General features: G+C 48.4%; 1 protein-coding gene across 6 annotated transcripts in view; it reads left to right on the top strand.

The window, feature by feature from the left end:
* Positions 1 to 23,241, top strand: part of DENND2A (DENN domain containing 2A) — a 120,898-nt gene that overhangs the window by 79,297 nt on the left and 18,360 nt on the right. For all 6 annotated transcript variants that reach the window (XM_034965101.4, XM_034965104.3, XM_034965103.3 and 3 more), the window contains 5 exons: positions 537 to 646; positions 2,166 to 2,235; positions 4,338 to 4,415; positions 13,106 to 13,246; positions 15,279 to 15,427. In XM_034965101.4, coding sequence (XP_034820992.2) covers positions 537 to 646; positions 2,166 to 2,235; positions 4,338 to 4,415; positions 13,106 to 13,246; positions 15,279 to 15,427 — 548 coding nt within the window. The remainder of the gene's footprint in view (positions 1 to 536; positions 647 to 2,165; positions 2,236 to 4,337; positions 4,416 to 13,105; positions 13,247 to 15,278; positions 15,428 to 23,241) is intronic.

Raw genomic sequence — 23,241 nt, 5'->3', positions numbered from 1 at the left:
TTGCTGAAATAAGAATGTCAGGCTGGATGGTGTCACGCTTCCTTCTAGTTCCAACACTCAATGACTGTCTGAAATTAGTTGAATTTCCCAGCATAATATGGTTTTACTGGATTTATTCACTGAGAATATTGTAACAGTCTTTGCCTGGAGTTCGAAAGGGACAGCTTTTCCTGGACCCAGAGACAGAAAGGCCTGATTGGAGGTTCTGCCTTCCAGATTCCTGAGCCTATTTGGAAAGGATTGCTGGCAGTTTTTTTAATTTACTGAAATAGTTACATTCTAGAATGTCAAGCATAGAGAATCATTCTCTAAAGCATCCTATTTTTTCCTCCCAACTTCTCCCAGAGGTCTATAGTTGGAACTGCACTGGGGGGAAAATGCCCCAGCCGACTGAGCTGCAAGCCCTTCCCAAGGGAAGAGGTTAAGGCAGCAGTCACAAATGTGGAAAGGTGGGAGAGGCCATCCTTACCATCATCCGCCTCAATTTCCCATGCTGAGATTTGTTCTCGAATTTTCTCTCACCTTTCTCCCTGCAGTTGGAAAGGTCTTTCAAGTTCATGAGAGAAGCTGAGGACCAACTGAAGGCCATTCCCCAGTTCTGTTTTCCCGATGCCAAGGATTGGGTTCCTGTCCAGCAGTTCACCAGGTACGAGCTGGCTTCTCCCCTTCGCAGCCCCAAAGACTAAGGCGAGACTTAGAGACGGGGTTACAGGTGGCAGAACCCATGAGACATTCCCACCATTAAGTAATCCTGATGGGCCTGGCCTAGAGCTTTCCCCAAGGGGTGTTTTTAAAGCTTCCCTGAAGGTGAAGTCACCTGCCCAGCATGCAGACCTCCCGGGCTTCCCACTCAATCTGGGGATGCTTGTTTCAGAAGCCTCCCGGAAGATAATTCTTAGCCTGGGAAAAGTTAGGGCAACATTGCCCTTCCCTGTTCTCATCCTGAAACATCTCTTCAGTCTCCTATCCAGCTGTTTCTTGGATTGGGATCCGTTTACATTTCTGCTTCATCCCGTGTAGTTAGACACCAGTGTTTTTATTATCAGATGTTTCAGCATTTGGCCAAACTCAGTAGGCTGCGGGTCCTGTCTTTAAGGGGTACCGCGTTCCTTGAGGGTGGCTCAGCAGTCTTTAAGGACTGTCCAAGCCCCGGGGCTGCCCTGTACAGACCATACCCTGAGAGAGCTGCCCCAGGGCAATTCCAAGAGGGGCACAGAACTGTCCCCATCTTCCGCTGCTCCCTCACCGAGTCACATCCCTAGATGAGCAGATGTCACTGCACTCACACATGCTCGGTTCCCTGAGGACAGCACCCCAGGCTCTTCCCTCTCTTTAGCCTCCAGAGTAAATGACAGTTGTGTTTTGTTCAATGGGGCAGCTCAGGTGATTGAATGATGGGAGAGCCCTTAGCTAGGCATGGTGGTGGCAGGCGCCTGTAATCCCAGCTACTCGGGAGGCTGGGACAGGAGAATCGCTTGAACCCAGGTGGCAGAGGTTGTGGTGAGCCGAGATCACACCACTGCATCCCAGCCTGGGCAACCGAGTGAGACTCCATCTTGAAAAAAAAAAAAAGAGAGAAAATGACAGGATAGCCCAGGATGGAAACAAAGCACCACATTTCGTCTCAGGCCACAGCGACACTTTAGGTCTCAGTCTCACTGACTCTTCTTTTTTTTTTTTTTGAGATAGAGTCTCGCTTCTTCCCCCAGGCTGGAGTGTAATGGCATGATCTTGGCTCACTGCTACCTCTGCCTCCTAGGTTCAAGCAGTTCTCCTGCCTCAGCCTCCCCAGTAGCTGGGATTACAGGCATGTGCCACCATGCCTGGCTAATTTTTGTATTTTTAGTAGAGACAGGGTTTCACCCTGTTGGCCAGGCGGGTCTGGAACTCCTGACCTCAAGTGATCCACCTGCCTCGGCCTCCCAAAGTGCTGGGATTACAGGCATGAGCCACTGCGCCCAGCCCAGTCTCACTGACATTTACTATGAAGCTATGGGTGACCAGTGTCTCAGCACGGACAGGGACAGGTGGGACAGGGAGTGGCCTTTCCTACAGCCTCCTGCAGTGTGTCCCATGGCTGCTCACTGCCACCCCTTGCTGCAGAGTGATGAGGTGTCTTTGGTTTTGTTTTGCTTTGTGATACATTTGTGTTTTCCCAACCACAGTGAAACATTCTCATTTGTCTTAACTGGAGAAGATGGGAGCAGAAGGTTCGGTTACTGCCGAAGACTGCTGGTGAGTACATTCTGCTTTCAGCCTGCAAGAGCCTCATGGACTTCCTAGTCCTCGTGCAAGAGCCAGGTCTGGCTTCCCAGTCCCGTGAGACTGAGATTCCCCGATGAGGCACAGGAGGAGAAGGAGCAGGGGGAGTGGCAGGTGAATCAGCATAGTTAAAATCACAGAAAAAATCTGGCACGGTGGCTCATGCCTATAAACCCAGCACTTTGGGAGTATGAGAAGGACAGATCACTTGAGACCAGGAGTTCGAGACCAGCCTGGGCAACAAAATGAGGCCCTGTCTCTATTTTAAAAATATATACTAAAAAATAAAACATTAAAAAAACAGGAATTGAGGGGGCTCACCTGAGTCTTATTGGTAGGTGGGAATGTCCGTTTCCATCAGAAAGAAAATACTTTTATTTCATTTTGAGACAGGGTCTCACTCTGCTGCCTGGGCTGGAGTGCAGTGGATCATGTTTCACTGCAGCCTCGACCTCCCCAGCTCAGGTGATCCTCCTGCCTCAGCCTCCCGAGTAGCTGGGACCACAGGCATGTACCACCACACGTGGCTAATTTTTTAATTATTTGTGGAGACAGGATCTTGCTATGTTGCCCAGGCTGGTCTCGAACTCTTGGGCTCGAGTAATCCTCCCACCTCGGCCTCCCAGTGTGCTGAGATTACAGGCATGAACCACCGCAACTGGACAAAAATACTTTCTCCATTATTTTTCCTGCCAAATAAAAGACCTTTCTCTCTTTAAGCGAAATTTTTTTTTTCTAATAAAACATGCCAAACAGACCCTGATCACTTAGAGAGAACATTCAGAATGGTTGCTAAGGAGAGAAGACTCAAATAATTCAAGAATGTCCCCTTCAGAACAGTCACCTTTCAAAGTCAGAAACTTATTTCAGTGCAATGATCCTGCTAAAGCATTTTAGAATTGTCATTTTCAGGCCCATTCTTTTGAAAATCTTCAGTAATGGTGAATCTTTTTCCACTGAGAATATACTTGAGTCTCTGAAATAGGCTGAAAAACTTTAGGGTCAAGTATAATGCATGGCACATAGTAAGTGTTCAAGAAACATTTTTTGAATTAATCAGTAAAATAAAAAGCATGGATAATTGAAAAAGTTAAGTGAGATAATAATTTTGTTGATCAAATTACTTTAGGGTTAAAGTATTGAGACTGAGGTCGGGCACAGGCTCACACCAGTAATCGTAGCACTTTGGGAGGCTGAGGTGGGCAGGTTGCCTGAGCTCAGGAGATCAAGACCAGCCTGGCCAACATGGTGAAACCCTATCTCTACTAAAAATACAAAAAAATAGCTGGGCGTGGTGGCACACGCCTGTAATCCCAGCTATTCGGGAGGCTGAGTTACAAGAATCTCCTGAACCTGGGAAGTGGAGGGTGCAGTGAGCTGAGATCGCGTTGCTGCACTCCAGTCTGGACAACAGAGCAAGACTCTGTCTCCAAAAATAAATAAATAAAAAATTTTTAAAGTATTGAGATTGGGCAGGGTGCAGTGGCTCTCACCTGTAATCCCAGCACTTTGGGAGGAGGAGGCGGGCAGATCATGAGGTCAGGAGTTCGAGACCGGCCTGGCCAATATGGTGAAACCCCTTCTCTACTAAAAGTACAAAAATTAGTGGGGCGTGGTGGTGTGAGCCTGTAATCCCAGCTACTTGGGAGGCTGAGGCAGGAGAATCGCTTGAACCTGGGAGTTGGAGTTGCAGTGAGCCAACATCACGCCACTGCACTCCAGCCTGGTGACAGAGTGAGACTCCATCTCAAAACAAAACAAAACAAAACAAAAAGTATTGAGATTGATTTTTTTTTTTTTGGTTTGAAAATTAGCTTAAAACTGAGTTTTCAGAAAGATCTTCAGAAATGATTTCTCACTTGAAATTATCATTATAATAAACGTATAGGGATACAAAACAATTATAACAAACATTATAATAAACACAATGGGATAACAACTTACTTTATTGGGTTTTCCAGAGCTATGATATGTGGAAACATCTGGCACATGATAGTCTCGCAAAAAACATGTGGGTTCCTTTCTTCCCTGAGGTTGTCAACACTCATAATTCCCTTGTGTTTCTCTCCAAAAAGCCTGGAGGCAAAGGGAAGCGCCTTCCTGAAGTTTACTGCATTGTGAGCCGCCTGGGATGCTTCAGCCTCTTTTCAAAGGTGAGAACTTGGACCTCAGAGAAAGAGGAAGGGAAGGAACGGGAGGGCTCTAGAGGGCTCCAGGGAATACCCCCATGTCCTGGGCCTTCTATCATCTTATTCTCTACCTACTTCCCTTCCCATTTCTTCACTCCTCTCCTCATCACCCCTCTATTTTCTCACCGTTGGTTCAGGAAATGAGAGTTGATAGGCCCGGTGCAGTGGCGGGGTGGCTCATGCCTGTAATCCCAGCAGTTTCGGAGTCTGAGGTGGGCGGATCACTTGAGGTCAGGAGTTCGAGACAAGCCTGGCCAGCATGGTGAAAGCCCATTCCTACTAAAAATACAAAAAAAAATTAGCCAGGCGTGGTGGCGGGTGCCTCTAGCCCCAGCTACTCAGGAAGCTGAGGCAGGAGAATCACTTGAACCCAGGAGGCGGAGGTTGCAGTGAGCCGAGATCGTGCCATTGGACTCCAGCCTGGGTGACAGAGTGAGACTCCGTCTCAAAAAAAAAAAAAAAAGAGTTAATGAAGAGCCAGGTTCAGAAAGTGTGTGTGGTGCAAGGAGGGCAAGATAATTGAAGTTGAGAAAGCGAGGGGTGGAAGACCCTCCCAGAATATTCCAGGTGTTTTATTTTTCTTCTTCTGAGCATTGCCTTTTGTCATATGAGTTTTGGCGTGAAAAAAGGCTACTGTAATAGATGGATAGGTATGTACCCACGTGCATATGTGTCATGTATGTATAACAGTTTTGTGGAGGGGGGATTAATTATTTTAATAGTGCTCTAAGTTTATCAAAATATTCATATAATTTGGTCTTCTTTTCTGGAAAATGAGCCAACATATGAACGCATAGGAATTGCCGTATTGAATTAGCTCATCTACCCCGGTATTCTGGATTGGTATATAGGAGAGAATTACTATCCTATATGATGCTGATCTCAAAAGCTAGGTATAATCCAACATCATTTCCTGTATTAACCAGACATGAGTGTCTAATTCATAATTTTTTTTCTTTTTTTGAGACAGAGTCTCACTCTATCACCCAGGCCGGAGTGCAGTGGTGCGATCTCGGCTCACTGCAACCTACACCTCCCGGGTTCAAGCGATTCTTGTGCCACAGCCTCCTGAGTAGCTGGAATTACAGGCGCGTGCCACCACGCCTGGCTAATTTTGTATTTTTAGTAGAGATGGGGTTTCACCATGTTGCCCAGGCTGGTCTCAAACTGACCTCAAGTGATCCACCCACCTCGGCCTCCCAAAGTGCTGGGATTATAGGCGTGAGCCACCGCGTCTGGCCTAATTCATAAATTTATTTTCAATCCTTCTTGAGTATATAGATCTGTCTGAGCTTTCTTTTGGGGAATTGAAGTTCCTGCACCTACAGTCCATGGATGTTAAAGCAGTAATCCCTAAAAGCATTTTTTTTTTTTTTTGGAGACGGAGTCTCGTTCTGTCGCCAGGCTGGAGTGCAAGGGTGCGAGCTCGGCTCACTGCAACCTCTGCCTCCTGGGTTCAAGCAATTCTCCTGCCTCAGCCTCCTGAGTAGCTGGGACTACAGGCACATGCCACCACACCCGGCTAATTTTTGTATTTTTAGTAGAGACGGGGTTTCACCATGTTGGCCAGGATGGTCTTGATCTCCTGACCTCGTAATCCGCCCACCTCGGCCTCCCTAAATGCTGGGATTACAGGCAGAAGCCACTGCATCTGGCCCCTTGTGGGGAAAAGCAAGAGAGATCAGATTGTTACTGTGTCTGTGTAGAAAGAAGTAGACATAGGAGACTCCATTTTGTTCTGTACTAAGAAAAATTCTTCTGCCTTGGGATCCTGTTGATCTGTGACCTTACCCCCAACCCTGTGCTCTCTGAAACATGTGCTGTGTCCACTCAGGGTTAAATGGATTAAGGGCGGTGCAAGATGTGCTTTGTTAAACAGATGCTTGAAGGCAGCATGCTCGTTAAGAGTCATCACCACTCCCTAATCTCAAGTACCCAGGGACACAAACACTGCGGAAGGCCACAGGGTCCTCTGCCTAGGAGAGCCAGGTATTGTCCAAGGTTTCTCCCCATGGGATAGTCTGAAATATGGCCTCGTGGGAAGGGAAAGACCTGACCGTCCCCCAGCCCGACACCCGTAAAGGGTCTGTGCTGAGGAGGATTAGTATAAGAGGAAGGAATGCCTCTTCGCAGTTGAGACAAGAGGAAGGCATCTGTCTCCTGCCGTGCCTGCGCAATGGAATGTCTCGGTATAAAACCCGATTGTACCTTCGATCTGCTGAGATAGGGAAAAACCGCCTTAGGGCTGGAGGTGGGACGTGCGGGCAGCAACACTGCTTTGTAAAGCATTGAGATGTTTATGTGTATGCATATCTAAAAGCACAGCACTTGATTCTTTACCTTGTCTATGATGCAAAGACCTTTGTTCACGTGTTTGTCTGCTGACCCTCTCCCCACTATTGTCTTGTGACCCTGACACATCCCCCTCTCGGAGAAACGCCCACGAATGATCAATAAATACTAAGGGAACTCAGAGGCTGGCGGGATCCTCCATATGCTGAACGCTGGTTCCCTGGGTCCCCTTATTTCTTTCCCTATACTTTGTCTCTGTGTCTTTTTCTTTTCCAAGTCTCTCGTTCCACCTAACGAGAAACACCAACAGGTGTGGAGGGGCAACCCACCCCTTCACCCCTAAAAAAGCCTTCCTCCTGCCCACCCTCCACCTAAACTCAGAGGAAGCCTGAATTATACAAACATAGTACAATCTCTTCCCATGGTAGAACTTGTACTTCTCTGTAAATCTGTTAGAAAGAATTAATGCCTGGTCAGGAGGCTGAGGCCAGTAGATCACTTGAGCCCAAGAGTTCGAGGCTGTGGTGAGCTGTGATCGTATCACTGCACTCCAGCCTGGGAAAACTAGCAAGACCCTGTCTCTAATTAAAAAATAAAAAACAAAAGAAGGCCAGGCGCAGTGGCTCACACCTGTAATCCTAGTACTTTGGGAGGCCAAGGTGGGAGGATCGCTTGAGCCCACGAGTTCAAGAGCAGACTAGGCAACATGGTGAAACCCTGTCTCTACAAAAAATACAAAAAAATTAGCCAGGCATGGTAGTGTGCACCTGTAGTTCCAGCTACCTGGGAGGCTGAGGGGTGGGAGGATTGCTTGAGCCTAGGAGGCTGAGGCTGCAGTGAGTCATGTTCACACCAGTGCACTCCAGCCTTGGCAATATAGTGAGATCCTGTAAAGAAAGAAAAGAAAAAGAAAGAAGAAGGAAGGGAAAGGAGAGGGAGAGGGAGGGAGGAAGGGAGAGAGAGAGGGAAAGGAAGGAAGGGAAAATGAAAGAAAGGAAAAAGAGAGAAAAAGAAAGAAAGAAAATGAATGCTATCAGTGTAATCTGAGCCAAGGTCTCCCCTCCCCTCCACCAGAAGTGCTCATCACTTTATGTTGGGGTTGGCCATTGGCAAGGTCTAGCAGACTAGGCATTACTGCTCAGGCCAGGCTTTCATGTGATTTGTTTACATGTGAAGTAAGGTTATAGGTCATAGCCTTTGTTGTTGTCAGAATGCTTATGAACACCAGAAGTAAAACAGCTCATGTGAGTTAGGCCAGCTTCCAAGTGGAAGCTTTGAAGTTCACATAAGCTTCACTGCTGTCATGGGCAGGGGACGTGGAGCCAGTAAATGTGCTAACATACTTCTGTGATGCACAGTCCTTTGTTTTCACGTCTGTTTTCTGACCAGGGATATTTTAGGAGTGCAGTGTAATGACTTGCCGAAGACCACACAGCAGTTATTCAGGACAGAACCAGAACCAGAGCTTTAGCTAACTGATCCCAGGAACTTGAGCTATTTCTAGGCATGGGGCAAGGATGGCCAAAATGCATATTGTCCTTTAGAACAGAAAGGAGTCATGGAGAAGAAGAGCAGCTCTCAGAATTTCTGAAGAAAAGGGTATCAGTTAACAATTGCTATAGTAATACTGTCTAGTGAACCACAGAGGCTTCAAGATTCAATCATTTGTTCTCCCAGCTGTGAGGTCAGCTGGGGTTTGGGCTTGGCAAGTATTGTGAAGAGGCTGGGTTGGCTGATTGAGGCTGGCGGGTTGGCTGGTCTAGCTGCTCTAGAGGCTACAAGTCTGGGCGCAGGCCTGGTCCACATGTCTCCCATGCTCCTAGACAGTGAGATGGCCCACATGTGCTCTTCTCGTGGCAATGGCAGAGGCACAGGAGGGCACACAAAACACGAAGGCAGGTCTCCTAAGGCCTGGCCAGAGAACCCTCATGGCAACGCTTCTGCCTCGTTCTGCCCAGTGTCCCACAAGCTTTTTTTCTTTTCCTTTTTCCTTTCTTTCTTTCTTTTTTTTTTTTGAGATGGAGTCTTGCTCTGTCACCCAGGCTGGAGTGCAGTGGCGTGATCTTGGCTCACTGCAACCTCCACCTCCCAGGTTCAAGTGATTCTCCTTCCCAGCCTCCCGAGTAGCTGAGAGTACAGGAGCCCGCCACCACACCCAGCTAATTTTTGTATTTTTAGTAGAGATGGGATTTCACCATGTTGGCCAGGCTGGTCTCGAACTCTTGACGTCAAGTGATCTGCTTGCCTCGGCATCCCAAAGTGCTGGGATTACAGGCATGAGCCACTGTGCCCGGCCACAAGCTTTTTTTTCCATTACTGTCCCCCTAAGCAGCCTTTTTAGGTGTGTTTTCCCTGTCTCCCCCAAAATTCTTTTTAATTTTGTTCATATTATTGTCTTTTTCTTGTGCTAAAATATATACATAACAAAAAACTTACCGTCTTAACCATTTTAACAGTTCAGTGCCATTACACTCACATTGTTGTGCAACCATCACCACCATCTATCTCCAGAGCTTTTTCATCTCCCCCAACAGAAACTCTGTACCCATTGAGGCCAGGCGTGGTGGCTCGCGCCTGTAATCCCGCACTTTGGGAGGCCAAGGTGTGGATCACCTAAGGTCATTAGTTCAAGACCAGCCTGACCAACATGGTGAAACCCGATCTCTACTAAAAATACAAAAATTAGCTAAAGCTGGATGAAGTGGCTCACACCTGTAATCCTAGCACTTTGGGAGACTAAGAGGGGCAGATCACCTGATGTCAGGAGTTCAAGACCAGCCTGGCAAACATGGTGAAACCCCGTTTCTACTAAAAATACAAAAATTAGCCAGAGGCTGAGGCAGGAGAATCGCTTGAACCTGGCAAGCAGAGGGTGCAGTGAGCCCAGATCGCACCACTGCACTCCAGCCTGGGCAACAACAGCGAAACTCAGGCTCAAAAAAAGAAAAAAATTAAGTGAGTGTGGTGGTGGGCGTCTGTAATCCCAGCTACTCAGGAGGCTGAGGCAAGAGAATCGTTTGAACCTGAGAGGCAGACGTTGCAGTGAGCCGAAATCACGCCATTGCACTCCAGCCTGGGCAACAAGAGCGAAACTCCGTCTCAAAAGAAAAAAGAAACTCTGTACCCATTAAACAATAGCTTCCCATTCCCCCTCCCCTAACCCCACCCCTAACCCCTCCCCTAACCCCTCACCATCGCCATTCTACTTCCTATTTTTATGAATTCCAGGATTCTAGGAATGTTACAGAGGTAGAACGATCAACAGTTGTCCTTTTGTGACTGGCTTCGATTCACTTAGCATAATATTTTCAGGGTTCACTCATGTCGTAGCATGTATCTGTACTTCACTCCTTTTGTGGCTGAATAATATTCCACTGTATGTATGTACAACATTTTATTTATCCATTTATCCATTGATTGATTATTTATCCATTTATCCATTGATGGACATTTGGGTTGTTTCCACGTTGTGGCCATTGTGAATTATGCTGCTAGGAACAAAGGTGTCCAAATAAATATCTATTCAAGTCCCTGCTTCAATTCTTTTGGGTATACACCCACAAATAGAGTTGCTGGATCATATGGTCATTCTATTTAGTTTTTTGAGGAACTGCCATACTGTCTTTTTAATTTTAATAATAAATTTTATTTAACACAATATGTACAAAATATTATTTTATTTCAGCATATAGTTAACATGAAAAAAATCATTGATATATTTTATGTTATTAATTGTCTATTTCGAGGGCCGGGCATGGCGGCTCACACCTGTAATCCTAGCACTTTGGGAGGCCGAGGTGCTTGGATCACCCGAGGTCAGGAGTTCCAGCCTGGCCAACATGGCAAAATTCCGTCTCTACTAAAAATACAAGAATTAGCTGGGTGTGGTGGCACATGCCTGTAATCCCAGCTACTTGGGAGGCTGAGGCATGAGAATTGCTTGCTAGGAGGCAGAGGTTGCAGTGAGCCAAGATTGCGCCATTGCACTCCAGCCTGGGCGACAGAGCAAGACTCAGTCTGGAAACAAAAAATGTGTATTTTGAAATTCCGTTGGTATTTTACACTTTTTTTTTTTTAGATGGTTTTGCTCTTGTCACCCAGGCTGGAGTGCAATGGCGCGATCTCAGCCCACCACAACCTCTGCCTACTGGATTCAAGCAATTCTTCTGCTTCAGCCTCCCACGTATCTGGGAATATATCTGGGAATATAGCCTGCCACCACGCCTGGCTAATTTTGTAGTTTTAGTAGAGATGGGGTTTCACCATGTTGGCAGGCTGGTCTCAAACTCCCGACCTCAAGTGATCCGCCAGCCTTGGCCTCCCAAAATGTTGGGATTACAGGTGGGAGCCACCATGCCCGGCTGGTATTTTACATTTAACAATACATCTGGGCCAGCACAGTGGCTCATGCCTGTAATCCCAACACTGGGAAGCCGAGGTGGGTGGATCACCTGAGGTCGGGAGTTCGAGACCAGCCTAACCAACATGGAGAAACCCCGTCTCTACTAAAACTACAAAATTAGCCAGGCGTGGTGGTGCATGCCTGTAATCCCAGCTACTCGGGAGGCTGAGGCAGGAGAATTGCTTGAACCCGGGAGGCAGAGGTTGCAGTGAGCCGAGATCATGCCACTGCACTCCAGCCTGGGCAACAAGAGTGAAACTCTGTCTCAAAAAATAAATAAAAAATAAAGTAAAAAAACCTCTGAATTCAGACTAGCCATATTTCAAGGGCTCAATAGCTACATGTGATACTTTTATAAATGGCAGTTTTTAAAAATAGAGACTGGGTCTCACTATGTTGCCCAGGCTGGAGTGTGGTGGCATGATCATAGCTCATTGCAGCCTCAAATTCCTGGGCTCAAACAATTCTCCTGCCTCAGCCTTCCAAGTAGCTGGGATTACAGGTGTGTGCCATCTCACCCAGCTTCATAAACGGCATTTTAATTTAGACTCTTCAATTTACAATTAGATTGTGGAGAGTTTGGAATTTTTTTTTTTTTTTTTTAGTTTTTTAGTAGTAGCTTTATTAAGATATAATTCACATACCATGCAATTCATTCATTTAAAGTACACAATTTGCTGAGCACAGTGGCAAGCGCCTGTAGTCTCAGCTACTCAGGAGGCTGACATAGGAGGACACTTGAGCCCAGAAGTTGAAGGCAAGCCTGGGCGACCTAGCAAGACTCCCATCTCTAAAATAATAAAAAATAAAAAATATATACAGTTCAGTGGCTTTTAGCATATTCACAGAGTTATACAACCATCACCACAATTTTAGAACATTTTCATCACCCCAACAAAACACCCTATACCTATTAGCAGTCACTCCCTAACTCTAAGCAACCTCCAATCCACTTTCTGTCTCTCTGGATTTTTCTATTCTGGACATTTCATCTAAGTGGAATCATACATTAGATGGCCTTTTATGACTAGCTTCTTTCATTTAGCATAATGTTTTCAAGAGTCATCCAAGTTATAGCATGTATCAGCACTTTGATGGCCAAATAATATTCCATTATATGGATATAGTGCATTTTGTTTATCACTTCATCAGTTAATGGACATTTAAGTTTCTTCTGTGTTGTGGCTATTATGAATAATGCCGCTACAGACAATCATGTACAAATTTTTATGTGAACATATATGTTTTCACTTCTTTTGGGTAGGTACCTAGGAGTGCTATGTGCTGGGTCATATGGTAACTCTATGTTTAACCTTTTGAGGAACTACCAGACTATTCTCCAGAGTAGCTTCACTATTTTACATTCCTACCAGCAGTGTATGAGATTTCTAATTTCTCCATGTCCTTGTCAACACTTGTTCTTATCCATCTTTTTATTAGAGTCATCCTAACGGGTGTGAAGTGGTATCTCATGGTGCTTTTGATTTGTATTTTCATGATGACTATCCCCTCCCATGACATTTTCATTTCATAAATAAACTGTATATCTGTTTATGTACTGTGACCTCTTAGAGGGCTACAAACCATTATAATATCTAAGTTTTTTCATTCCTCCCAAAAACTAGTTCTTACCCCCTTGGGGTTATATTACCTTCATTGGGAATGCATGTATTAGTACAACCTGTCACATGGCCAAACCCTAGGTCAAAGGGGCAAGGAAGTGGACTTCACTCCTGAGTAGGAGCTGCAACATTGCATGGCAAAGGGTGTGGACACACAGAGGAGAGAAGAATTGGGGACAATCACGTGTAGGGTCAAAGGGCCTGTTTTGGCCTCATGGGGAAAGCAGGGCTTCCCCATAATTCTTGAGTCACCATGGCAGGCCCACTTCACCTAGAACTGAGCTCCACCTTGGTGCTTTGGCTTCACAATAGCTAAGCTGCTTTTCTGACCCTTGCAGATCTTGGATGAGGTGGAAAAAAGACGAGGCATCTCTCCTGCCCTGGTTCAGCCACTCATGAGAAGTGTCATGGAAGCCCCTTTCCCAGCCCTGGGCAAAACCATCCTTGTCAAGAACTTCCTGCCAGGTTCAGGAACTGAGGTGAGTTGTCAGACTCCTTCCTTCTCCCTGGGGAGGCAGTGGCCCAGATAGCCGAGTCTCCGTGCTCAGAGGGGCTGCCTTTCAGTGAGCAGTCCAATTCCTTGGTGTCTTCTCCCCACCCCTAGAGCTGGCCCAGATCACTCATCATGAGTTCCACCCTCAATCCATCCAGCCTAGGACTCTGCCCAATGCGGCAAGCCCAAGAACTATGCTATGGCAGCTGGGGTGTTCCTTTGCATAATGTTGGCCTCAGGTTAGGGATCTGCACTGAACATCCTTAATTTCTTTTAATAGCCCGTTTTCTTTCATACATTTTATTGAAACCTATTTACATTTCAAGTCTGTATCGCCTCTATAACTTTATTTTTTGTTTTTGTTTTTGAGACAAAGTCTTGCACTGTCGCCCAGGCTGGAGTGCAGTGGTGTGATCTCGGCTCACTGCAACCTCTGCCTCCCAGGTTCAAGCTATTCTGTTGCCTCAGCCTCCCAAGTAGCTGAGACTACAGGTGCCTGCTGCCACACCCGGCTAATTTTTGTATTTTTAGTACAGACGGAGTTTCACCATGTTGGCCAGGATGGTCTCAAACTCCTGACCTCATTATCCACCCGCCTCAGCCTCCCAAAGTGCTAGGATTACAGGCGTGAGCCACCGCGCCCAGCCTGGGCTGGGATTTTATGAAGGAGTTTGTTTTCATCCCTCCCACCCCCTTTGCATGGCTTGGTGGACATCAGAAGAAGGACCCCATTTAGCCTTGAGTCTTCAGTTTCAGAGACCCTCAGCAAACCAGATCACCTCTGGAAACAAAGGAGGGAGGAGAATAGGCCTGGAACACTCTGGAACAACCTAGTTTCCCAGCAGAGAGAACAGCAATCTCTGTGTTGCTAGAGAACCTGAAACCATCCCATACCAGATGCAGTGGCTTGGCCGTGGGGATGTAGCAGGGAGGTTACTGGAGAGGAAGCCTCACCGTGGGGGCAGCACCAGGCGGTGCAACACTAAGAGTGAAATCCACTCTCTGCTCACCAGGAGGGAGGCAGCTATTTAAAGAGAAAAAAACATGCACATGGGTACCAACTTGAGGGAATTCAGGAACATTTCAACAAGTGCGGAATAAGAAGATATACACACAGGCTGGGTACACGGTGGCTCACACCTGTAATCCCAGCATGCCTGTAATCCCTCCCTTTGGGAGGCCGAGGCAGGTGGATCACTTGGAGTCAGGAGTTCGAGACCAGCCTGGCCAACATGGTGGAACCCTGTCTCTACTAAAAATACAAAAATTAGCCAGGCATGGCGGCGGGCACCTGTAATCTCAGCTACGTGGGAAGCTGAGGCAGGAGAATCGCTCAAACCTGGGAGGCGGAGGCTGCAATAAGCCAAGACTGCACCACTGCACTCCAGCCTGGGCAACAGAGTAAGACTCCATCTCAAAAAAAGAAGATATAGACACAAAGCACAAAAGCTGAAAGCACATATCATCAGAAATGGAGTGGGATGGTGTCAGGGTTACCTAAAAAACACCTTCTTGAGGTGGCAGCGAGTCTCCGAAGTGCTGCTCAGGCCTGCTGGGCGTTCCATGCTAGTCTGGGATTTCCACCTAGCAGGTAACAGTTCCTCAAGAGACAGAGATGCTCTCCACTGGGACTCTCAGGGACAGAACCGTTTTCAAAAGTCCTATAAACTCTCCATGGGGAGTACAGATATGCTGTTGCCAGAGAGAGCCCCGCAACCATGTGGGGTCGGAAACCATTGATTTTGCCATCCTCTGTCATCCCGTTCGTCCACACTGTCCTCAGTCTCATAGCTGAGTGTGAGACACTTGCTTCCCTACCAAAGCTACCTCCTCCGCCCCCCGTCTTCTGGCATCTTTCTTTTCCCCCAATCCTTTTGTTTTGCTTTTTTTCTTTCCCTTTTCCCCCGCCAGTGGGTCACCCCTGATGAGGACCTCAGAGCCCTGGGACTGCGACACCCGTGAGAGGCCTGGCTGCGTAGCTGGGCCCCTCCTTCATGGCTGCTCCTGTTCCCTGGCAGGTGATCGAACTGTGCCGCCCGCTGGACTCCCGGCTCGAGCATGTGGACTTTGAGTCTCTCTTCTCCTCCCTCAGCGTCCGCCACCTGGTCTGTGTGTTTGCCTCCCTGCTTCTGGAGAGGAGGGTCATCTTCATTGCAGACAAGCTCAGGTACCCGCCTTGGCTACTTCTGCTAAAGCGTTTGAATGACAGTCGCTCTTGGACCCTCTAGTCTGTAGAGCAGGTGACCGCCTAGCATTGAAGAGTAAGCCCTTCTGAGATAAGGATGGAATAGGCTGGGCGCGGTGACTCACACCTGTAATCTCAGCACTTTGAGAGGCTGAGGTGGGTGGATCACTTGAGACCAGGAGTTCGAGGCCAGCCTGTGCAACATGGTGAAACTCCGTCTCTACTAAAAATAGAAAAATTAGCCAGCCATGGTGGCCCACGCTTGTTATCCCAGCTACTTGGGAGGCTGAGGCACGGGAATCGATTGAACCTGGGAGGCGGACATTGCAGTGAGCTGAGATCTCACCACTGCACTCCAGCTTGGGCAACAGAGGGAGACCTTCCCTCCTGCCCCTACAAATAAAGGATGGCCAGGCACGGTGGCTCACGCCTGTAATCCTAGCACTTCGGGAGGCCGAGGCAGGCGGATCACCTGAGGTCAGGAGTTCAAGACCAGCCTGGCCAACATGATGAAACTCCGTCTCTACTAAAGATACAAAAATTAGCCAGGCATGGTGGCTCGTGCTTGTAACACCAGCTACTTGAGAGGCTGAGGTACAAGAATCGCTTGAACCCAGGAGGCAGAGGCTGCAGTGAGCTGAGATCGCACCATTACACTCCAGCCTGAGCAACAGAATGACATTCCATCTCAAAAATAAAAATAAAATAGGCCAGGCGCAGTGGCTCACACTTGTAATCCCAGCACTTTGGGAGGCCGAGGCGGGTGGATCACAAGGTCAAGAGATTGAGACCATCCTGGCCAACATGGTGAAACTCCGTCTCTGCTAAAAATACAAAAATTAGCTGGGCATGGTGGCGTGTGCCTGTAGTCCCAGCTACTCAAGAGGCTGAGGCAGGAGAATTGCTTGAACCCAGGAGGCAGAGGTTGCAGTGAGCCGAGATCATGCCACTGCACTCCAGCCTGGTGACAGAGCGAGACTCCATCTCAAAAAATAAAAAATAAAATAAAATAAAGGATGGAATCAGTCGGCAGCTCAGACTGGAGATCTGGGGGGCACACTGTGTTGCACTGCTGTGTGCGACTTCCCTGGCATTGGTGGGCTTTCCACTCATTCTGCCATGTGTCATACACTCTGCTATGTGGTAGGAAAACAGAGAAAAGACACAGCTGGCATGGTGGCTCACGCCTGTAATCACCGCACTTTAGGAGGCTGATGTGGAAGGACTGCTTGAGGGAAGTAGTTTGAGACCAGCCTGGGCAACACAGTAAGACCCCCATCTCTACAAAAAATGTAAAAAAAAAAAAAAAATTAGCCAGGTATGGTGGCTCGAGCCTACAGTCCCTGCTACTAGGGAAGCTGAGGTAGGAAGATCACTTGAGCCCAGAAGTTCAAGGTTGCAGTGAGCTATGATCATGCCACTGCACTCCACCTGGGCAACAGAACAAGACCTTGTCTCAAAAAAAAAAAGAAAAGAAAAGAAAAACCAGACTTGTCTCAGTGCAGTGGGGTAACAGAGACATAAGCCGACTCTCCAGGACCACATTAGAGGCAGGTAGAGGCAGTGAGTTCTGGAGGCCGAGGGAGGGCACTCACTCCCAGGGAGGCGAGTTCTGAGGGCCAACACTCAGAACAAGTAGTCAGCACATTGCAGGCAAAAGGAGCCATCCTACATAGATATGGGGACAGGTGAGGCCTAGCTGTCACCTTCAGGACTGCAAAGTAGGCCGGGCGCGGTGGCTCATGACTGTAATCCCAGCACTTTGGGAGGCCGAGGCAGGTGGATCACTTGAGGTCTGAAGGTCAAGACCAGCCTGAACAACATGGTGAAACCCCATCTCTACTAAAAATACAAAAGAATTTAGTTGGGCGTGGTGGTGCACGCCTGTAATCCCAGCTACTTGGGAGACTTGAAGAAGAATCGTTGGAACCCGGGAGGCGGAGGTTACAGTGAGCCGAGATCGCGCCATTGCACTCCAGCCTGGGCAACAAGAGTGAAACTCAAAAAAAAAAAAAAAAAAAAGAGAGAGAAAAAGAACTGCAAAGTAGTTCACTAGGGCTGGCCCAGAGAGAGGAAGATGGGGGAGGGAGAGATGAGCCGGCAGTGGTGGACAGAGGCCAGCTCACAGAAGGCTGCAGGGCCATGCTCAAGAGGACAGACCATCGTGAGGGCATCCCTCCTCACCGTTAAAGCAAATCCCCTCCCATCACACACACAAACTCAGTGCCCCATAGGAGGCCACCCCCGTCCCAGTGGGCACATTAATAATTTGCTAAGGCCACGTCACAAAACAAAGAAGATCCGGAAGGAAATGCAGACAAGGACTTGGGTTCGTTCTGAGCTTCTAAAAAGAAGCTCATTTTTGAAATACTGAATCAGAGCCTTCTTTGCTTTGGAACTGGGGGCACAGAAGCGTGAGGGGTGTGGCTGCAGCCCCAGGAAGGGGTGAGATGCGGGGCCAGCCAACCGGGTGGTGCAGATGAGGCCACCTGAGAAGTCCATCTGGAAAGAAGCAGTGCCAAAAACAAAAAAAAAAACTGAAGCACTGTGGTTTGGAGAGGAAATCTGACTCTGAACTATGGAAAACAAAAGGGAAGGAAAAAAAAGGCATAGAAGAATGGAAGGGACAAACTCCGTAGATGTGGAATTCCTCAGGAGGCGGGGCGGGAAGTGGCCCCACCCTCTCCCCTCATGCGGCGCATCTGGTCACCTTTCTGATGCACCTCTTTGGACAGCAGCCATCTGGCTGTTCCCAGCCTGCTCCCACCCTGTGTTTTAGTTCGCTATGCACTTTTAAATGTCAGCGTGATTGTACTCCCGGTGCACTTTTGTCAGCTCAGGAAGCAGGCCTTCTCTGTAAGCCTTGCAGCTGGTGCTGGGCGCTGAGGAGCTCTCCAAGCTCCCGGGCACTGGGGAATTCAGCCCAGGGAGTTCTCAAGGTTGGAGCCCTGGAAGCCAGGATGAGTAATAACCCTTCAGTGGCCAGGATCGGATTTCATCAGCACCATAGTAACTGTCTTTATCTTCTCCATCCCCCACTCCCTCCATCCCCTAGAGGTGGAATTCTCAGGCTTGGATGTGGGGGAGGGGAAAATGATGGATTTCAGAAAGGCCTGGGCTAGAAGTGGAAAGCCAGCCAAGGAAACCCAGCGCCCCCCAGGAGTGGTGGTGGGGACAGAGTCCCCGGGGAACGTGCCTGCGGGGTGAAGATGCTAGACTTGGGGAGGACCCACCCTGAGAAGATGTCTGGGAAGGGCACAGCTGGAGAGGAGCCGTGGGCCCCCCTCACACACCCCAGCCTCCCCCAGACTCCCTCCAGGGGGAAGAAAACAAAGTATCATCAATTTTTCTGGTAAAAGTACAGTGAGACACCGGTCTCACTGGTGACAGAGAGAGACTCTGTCTCTAAAAATTAAGGAGAAGAAAAAAAAACTTAAAAACATTAAGTGCAGGGAGAGAAAAGGTGGGAACAGAAAAGGGAAGGGGCCTTGTCAGAGACAAACACATCTCCAAAGGGCAATGCAGGGGGACATGTCAGAAGGCTCAGGGCACAAAGAAACCTGGAAATGCCAGCCAGGCTCAGTGGCTCACGCCTGTAATCCCAGCACTTTGGGAGGCCGAGGCGAGCGGATCACCTGAGATCAGGAGTTCAAGACTAGCCTGGCCAACATGGTGAAATCCCGTCTCTACTAAAAATACAAAAATTAGCTGGTTGTGGTGGCGTGCACCTGTAATCCCAGCTACTCGGGAGGCTGAGGCAGAAGAATCATTTGAACCTGGGAGGCAGAGGTTGTGGTGAGCCGAGATCATGCCATCGCACTCCTGCCTGGGCGACAGAGCGAGACCCTGTCTAAAAATAAAAGAAAGAAAGAAACCTGGAAATGCCTGCCCCAGTGACGTCTGAGAGAGGACTTGACGCCTCCGCCTTTTTGCTGGACAGATTTCTGGGTGGACAGGTTGGACGCTGGGCCAGCCCCTCCCACAGAGCTGCTGTCACCAGAGACAGACAAAAATGAGCAAAGTCCAGTGGCCGAGAGTGGACCCTGCCTGGATTCCTGGGCCTTGGCTGTTCCCCAGCCACCCTCCCTGCCCTGCTCTGGGACCCCTCAACAGAGGAGACAGTCACCAGTGCAGTCCATAGGAAAGGCACTGGTGTTTCTCTCCAACCTTCCATAGTGCCTGGCATTCTGCCCTTGGAGGTTTCGTCTTTTCAAACGGCTCATGCCGTGAGTAGGTCAGACGCCAGCTGTGGCTGCCACAAGCAGGTCTCCCCACGGGCACGTTGTGCCCATCAGGGGTTTTCTTCTGCAGCAGCTGCCAAATGTCAGGCGCTGTGAGGATGGGATTTCTGTGGGAGAAGAGAAGGCAGCAGGAACGTGGATAATTGTGGTGCCCTCCTTGGAGCGAGAGCCAGGCCATGGTACAGTAATGGTGTGCGAGTGTGAGAAAGACCGTCATTGGGTTTTTAGACCCTTTACAGCTTTCAGAGGTACACATCCCTCCGCCATCACTCAGGGAGGTTTCCCAGAGTAGGGGGGACCCCTGAGCATCCTTAGCCGTTGGCCCTGGGTCTCCTCGTTCATACGACGCGGCCCCGCATGGCTCTGACTTTCCGGGACTCCGCTGTCTTGTTTTCTCTGAAAGCAGCCCTTGCTTTTCCTGTTACAAATGGCTCCACATGCTCTCCCCGCTGCCCAATAAATCGTCCTTCCATCCTTCACGGGTTCCATGCAGACCTGAAGAGATGGAAATCTGCATAAAGAAAGGCCCGAAGAGCTCTGAGACAGGAAGAGGGTAATCAACGCGTGAGCAAAGCTGATAAGGATGACGGCAGCGACGGGGCGTGGAGTGGCCTCTGAGCGGCCTCTGTGCCGGGCGCCTTCTGAGGGTCTGACCTGCGTCATTTCACGCCCCCTACGGCCCTGTCACATGGGTAACTAACAGGCGTGCAGATGATCCGTCATTCTGCTCAAAGAAGCAGGGAGTGGGAGAGCTGCCGGGCTTTGGAGAGGACGGAGGGAAAGCAGCTGGGCTGCAGACTCCAGGGTTGGGTGAAGGGCAGGGTCTGGGGCCCTGTCCGTCTACAGAAATGTATAAGGAAAGTCTCCCTAGCACAGGCCCTCAGGACCCGCTTTGTGCTCAGCAGTCAGGCTAACAGGTCATGGGGAAGTCTGTGCTTTTCTCCTCAGGGCCCTCCCCGCCTCCCTTACAGCCTTTGGCCTTCCAGCAGGGTCCCAGTGAGAAAGGTATGATCAGGTCACCCCCAAGGCCTCCCCCAGCTTTGAAACTCTGACTCCATGAGCCAGGTGGAAGAATCCGTATCCACCTCGATCTGTCTGATTTATAGGAAGGTAGCCATAGGGAATTGAAGTGTTCTTTGGCCAGGCCATGACAAACAAGGGTTTGGGGACCAATGGTTGGCTGCAAGTTAACTGTCCTGGAAAATTCTGGAAAGTCTTTAGGCCAAGCGCAGTTGCTCACGCCTGTCATCCCAGTATTTTCGGAGGCTGAGGCAGGTGGATTGCTTGAGGCCAGGAGTTCGAGACCAGCCTGGCCAACATGGTGAAACCCTGTCTCTACTAAAAAGACAAAAATTAGCTGGGCGTGGTGGCACACGCCTATAATCCCAGCTACTCAGGAGGCTGAGGCAGGAGAATCACTTGAACCTAGGAGGCAGAGGTTACAGTAAGCTGAGATTGAGCCACTGCACTCCAACCTGGGCAACAGAGCGAGATTCTGTCTCAAAAAAAATAAAGAAAGAAAAAATTTTTTTAAAAAGGGCCGGGTGCAATTGCTCATGCCTGTAATCCCAGCACTTTGGGAGGCCAAGGCAGGTGGATCACCTGAGGTTGGGAGTTCAAGACCAGCCTGGCCAACGTGGTGAAACCCCGTCTCCATTAAAAATACAAAAATTAGCGGGCATGGTGGCGGGCGCCTGTAATCCCAGCTACTTAGGAGGCTGAGGCAGGAGAATCACTTGAACCTGGGAGGTGGAGGTTGCAGTGAGCTGAGATCACACCACTACACTCCAGCCTGGGCATCAGAGTGAGACTCTATCTCAATTTAAAAAATTTAAAAAAGAAAAAAGAAAGTCTTCAGGTTAAATTACAGCTGGTACCCTCATCCCCAGTACTCCTGGGGCTGCACATGCACTCATGCCCAACCCTGCTCCGCTCATGTGGCAGAAAGCCTCCTTATTCTCCTGATTTCCAGCTGTAGCCCCTAACTTAATGAGGGCACGGAACAGGGCATGAGAACAGGACATGTCACAGACTCAGTGCGTGGCCCGGTGACATCCCAGAGGGGACCTTCGCCCACTCTAGGTCGGTAGCCACCCCCGCAGCACTCTCCCCCACAAACACAATTTATTCTCTCATCATCGCTGTGAGTCTCCCACTGCAAGAGGAAGCTTCAGGGAGTTATGGCAAAGATTGTATGAGTTATAAAAGGGTTTTAAGTTGAGCCAAAAATCTATCAAGTTTAGAATAACATTTTTGCTCTGTTTTATCTTTAGGCTGGACATTGAGTGTTCTAATGGCTCTGTCAAGCAAGAGTTTGACAGATGGAAAGGAAAGAATGCTGTTGTGATGGCTTGTTCTGTGGTCATGACAACAGATAAATACTTCTCTACACCCTCGCCTTCATTTCCCTGATGATAAACATTTTGTTTTTTACTTTACTAATTTCAGTTCCCCAAAGTTTTGGCTAAACCTACAGACCAAGCTGAATGATAAAGTCAGAGCTGCACGTAAACAAATATGTGCAAAAAGTTTTAGAAGGAGGTCGGGCATGGTGGCTCACGCCCATAATCTTAGCACTTTAGGAGGCCAAAGCAGGAGGATTGCTTGAGCCCAGGAGTTTGAGACCAGCTTGGGCAACATAGCAAGACCCCATCTCTTAAAACAAACAAATAAACAAATGAAAAACACCTTTATAGGGGACAAAGTTTTTAATATTCAAGAAATTTATGAGCTGGGCATGCTGGCACATGCCTGTAGTTCCAGCTACTCAGGAGGCTGAGGTGGAAGGATCACGTGAGCCCAGGAGTTTGAGGCTAGTGAGCTATGACTGCACTACTGCTCTCCAGCTGGGGTGGACCTTGTCTTTAAAAAGCAAATTAAAAAATAAAACAAATAAGAAATTGACTTATATGTTTGTAGTGCATTAAACCATAAGCTAAATGATAGACTACTGGCTAGTGATAAGTAGGATTAGGTGGGCAAATCTTGACACATACAGGAGTTTGAGCCTTGTCTTTGACATATAGGTAACTACACAAATAAGTTCATATGTAGCTGTGCACTTTCATCCTCTTATTTGTTTGGTTTGGTTCATTTTTAATAAGTTTACACAAGCTTAAATGAGAATCCCATGTCCTTTTTAGAATTGGTTGCACCCAGCAACATTTGCCATCCCAGGAGGTTGGGCTTCTCACCACACCCTCTCCAGGGAGATGAGTTTGCCCAAGGCCTAGCCGAAAGTGTTTGAAGCTGCCACCTTGCTGCTCTGGCATCCATAGGATACTTCAGAGGTCTAGCTAGTCCTCAGCATGGTTGACAGAGTCTTAGAGATAAGTACATTTAGTTCAGCAAAGTCCTATGAAAAACACAATTTTAGGCAGGTGCAGTGGCTCACGCCTGTAACCCCAGCACTTTGGGAGGCTGAGACAGATTGATCACCTGAGGTCAGGAATTCGAGACCAGCCTGGCCAACATGGTGAAACCCCGTCTGTACTAAAAATACAAAAATTAGCTGGGCATGATGGCAGGCGCCTGTAATCCCAGCTACTCAGAAGG

This window comes from Pan paniscus, chromosome 6 (assembly GCF_029289425.2).
Source record: "Pan paniscus chromosome 6, NHGRI_mPanPan1-v2.0_pri, whole genome shotgun sequence".
In the NCBI taxonomy this organism is placed as follows: Eukaryota; Metazoa; Chordata; class Mammalia; order Primates; family Hominidae; genus Pan; species Pan paniscus.
This window is presented reverse-complemented; position numbering and strand designations above follow the sequence as displayed.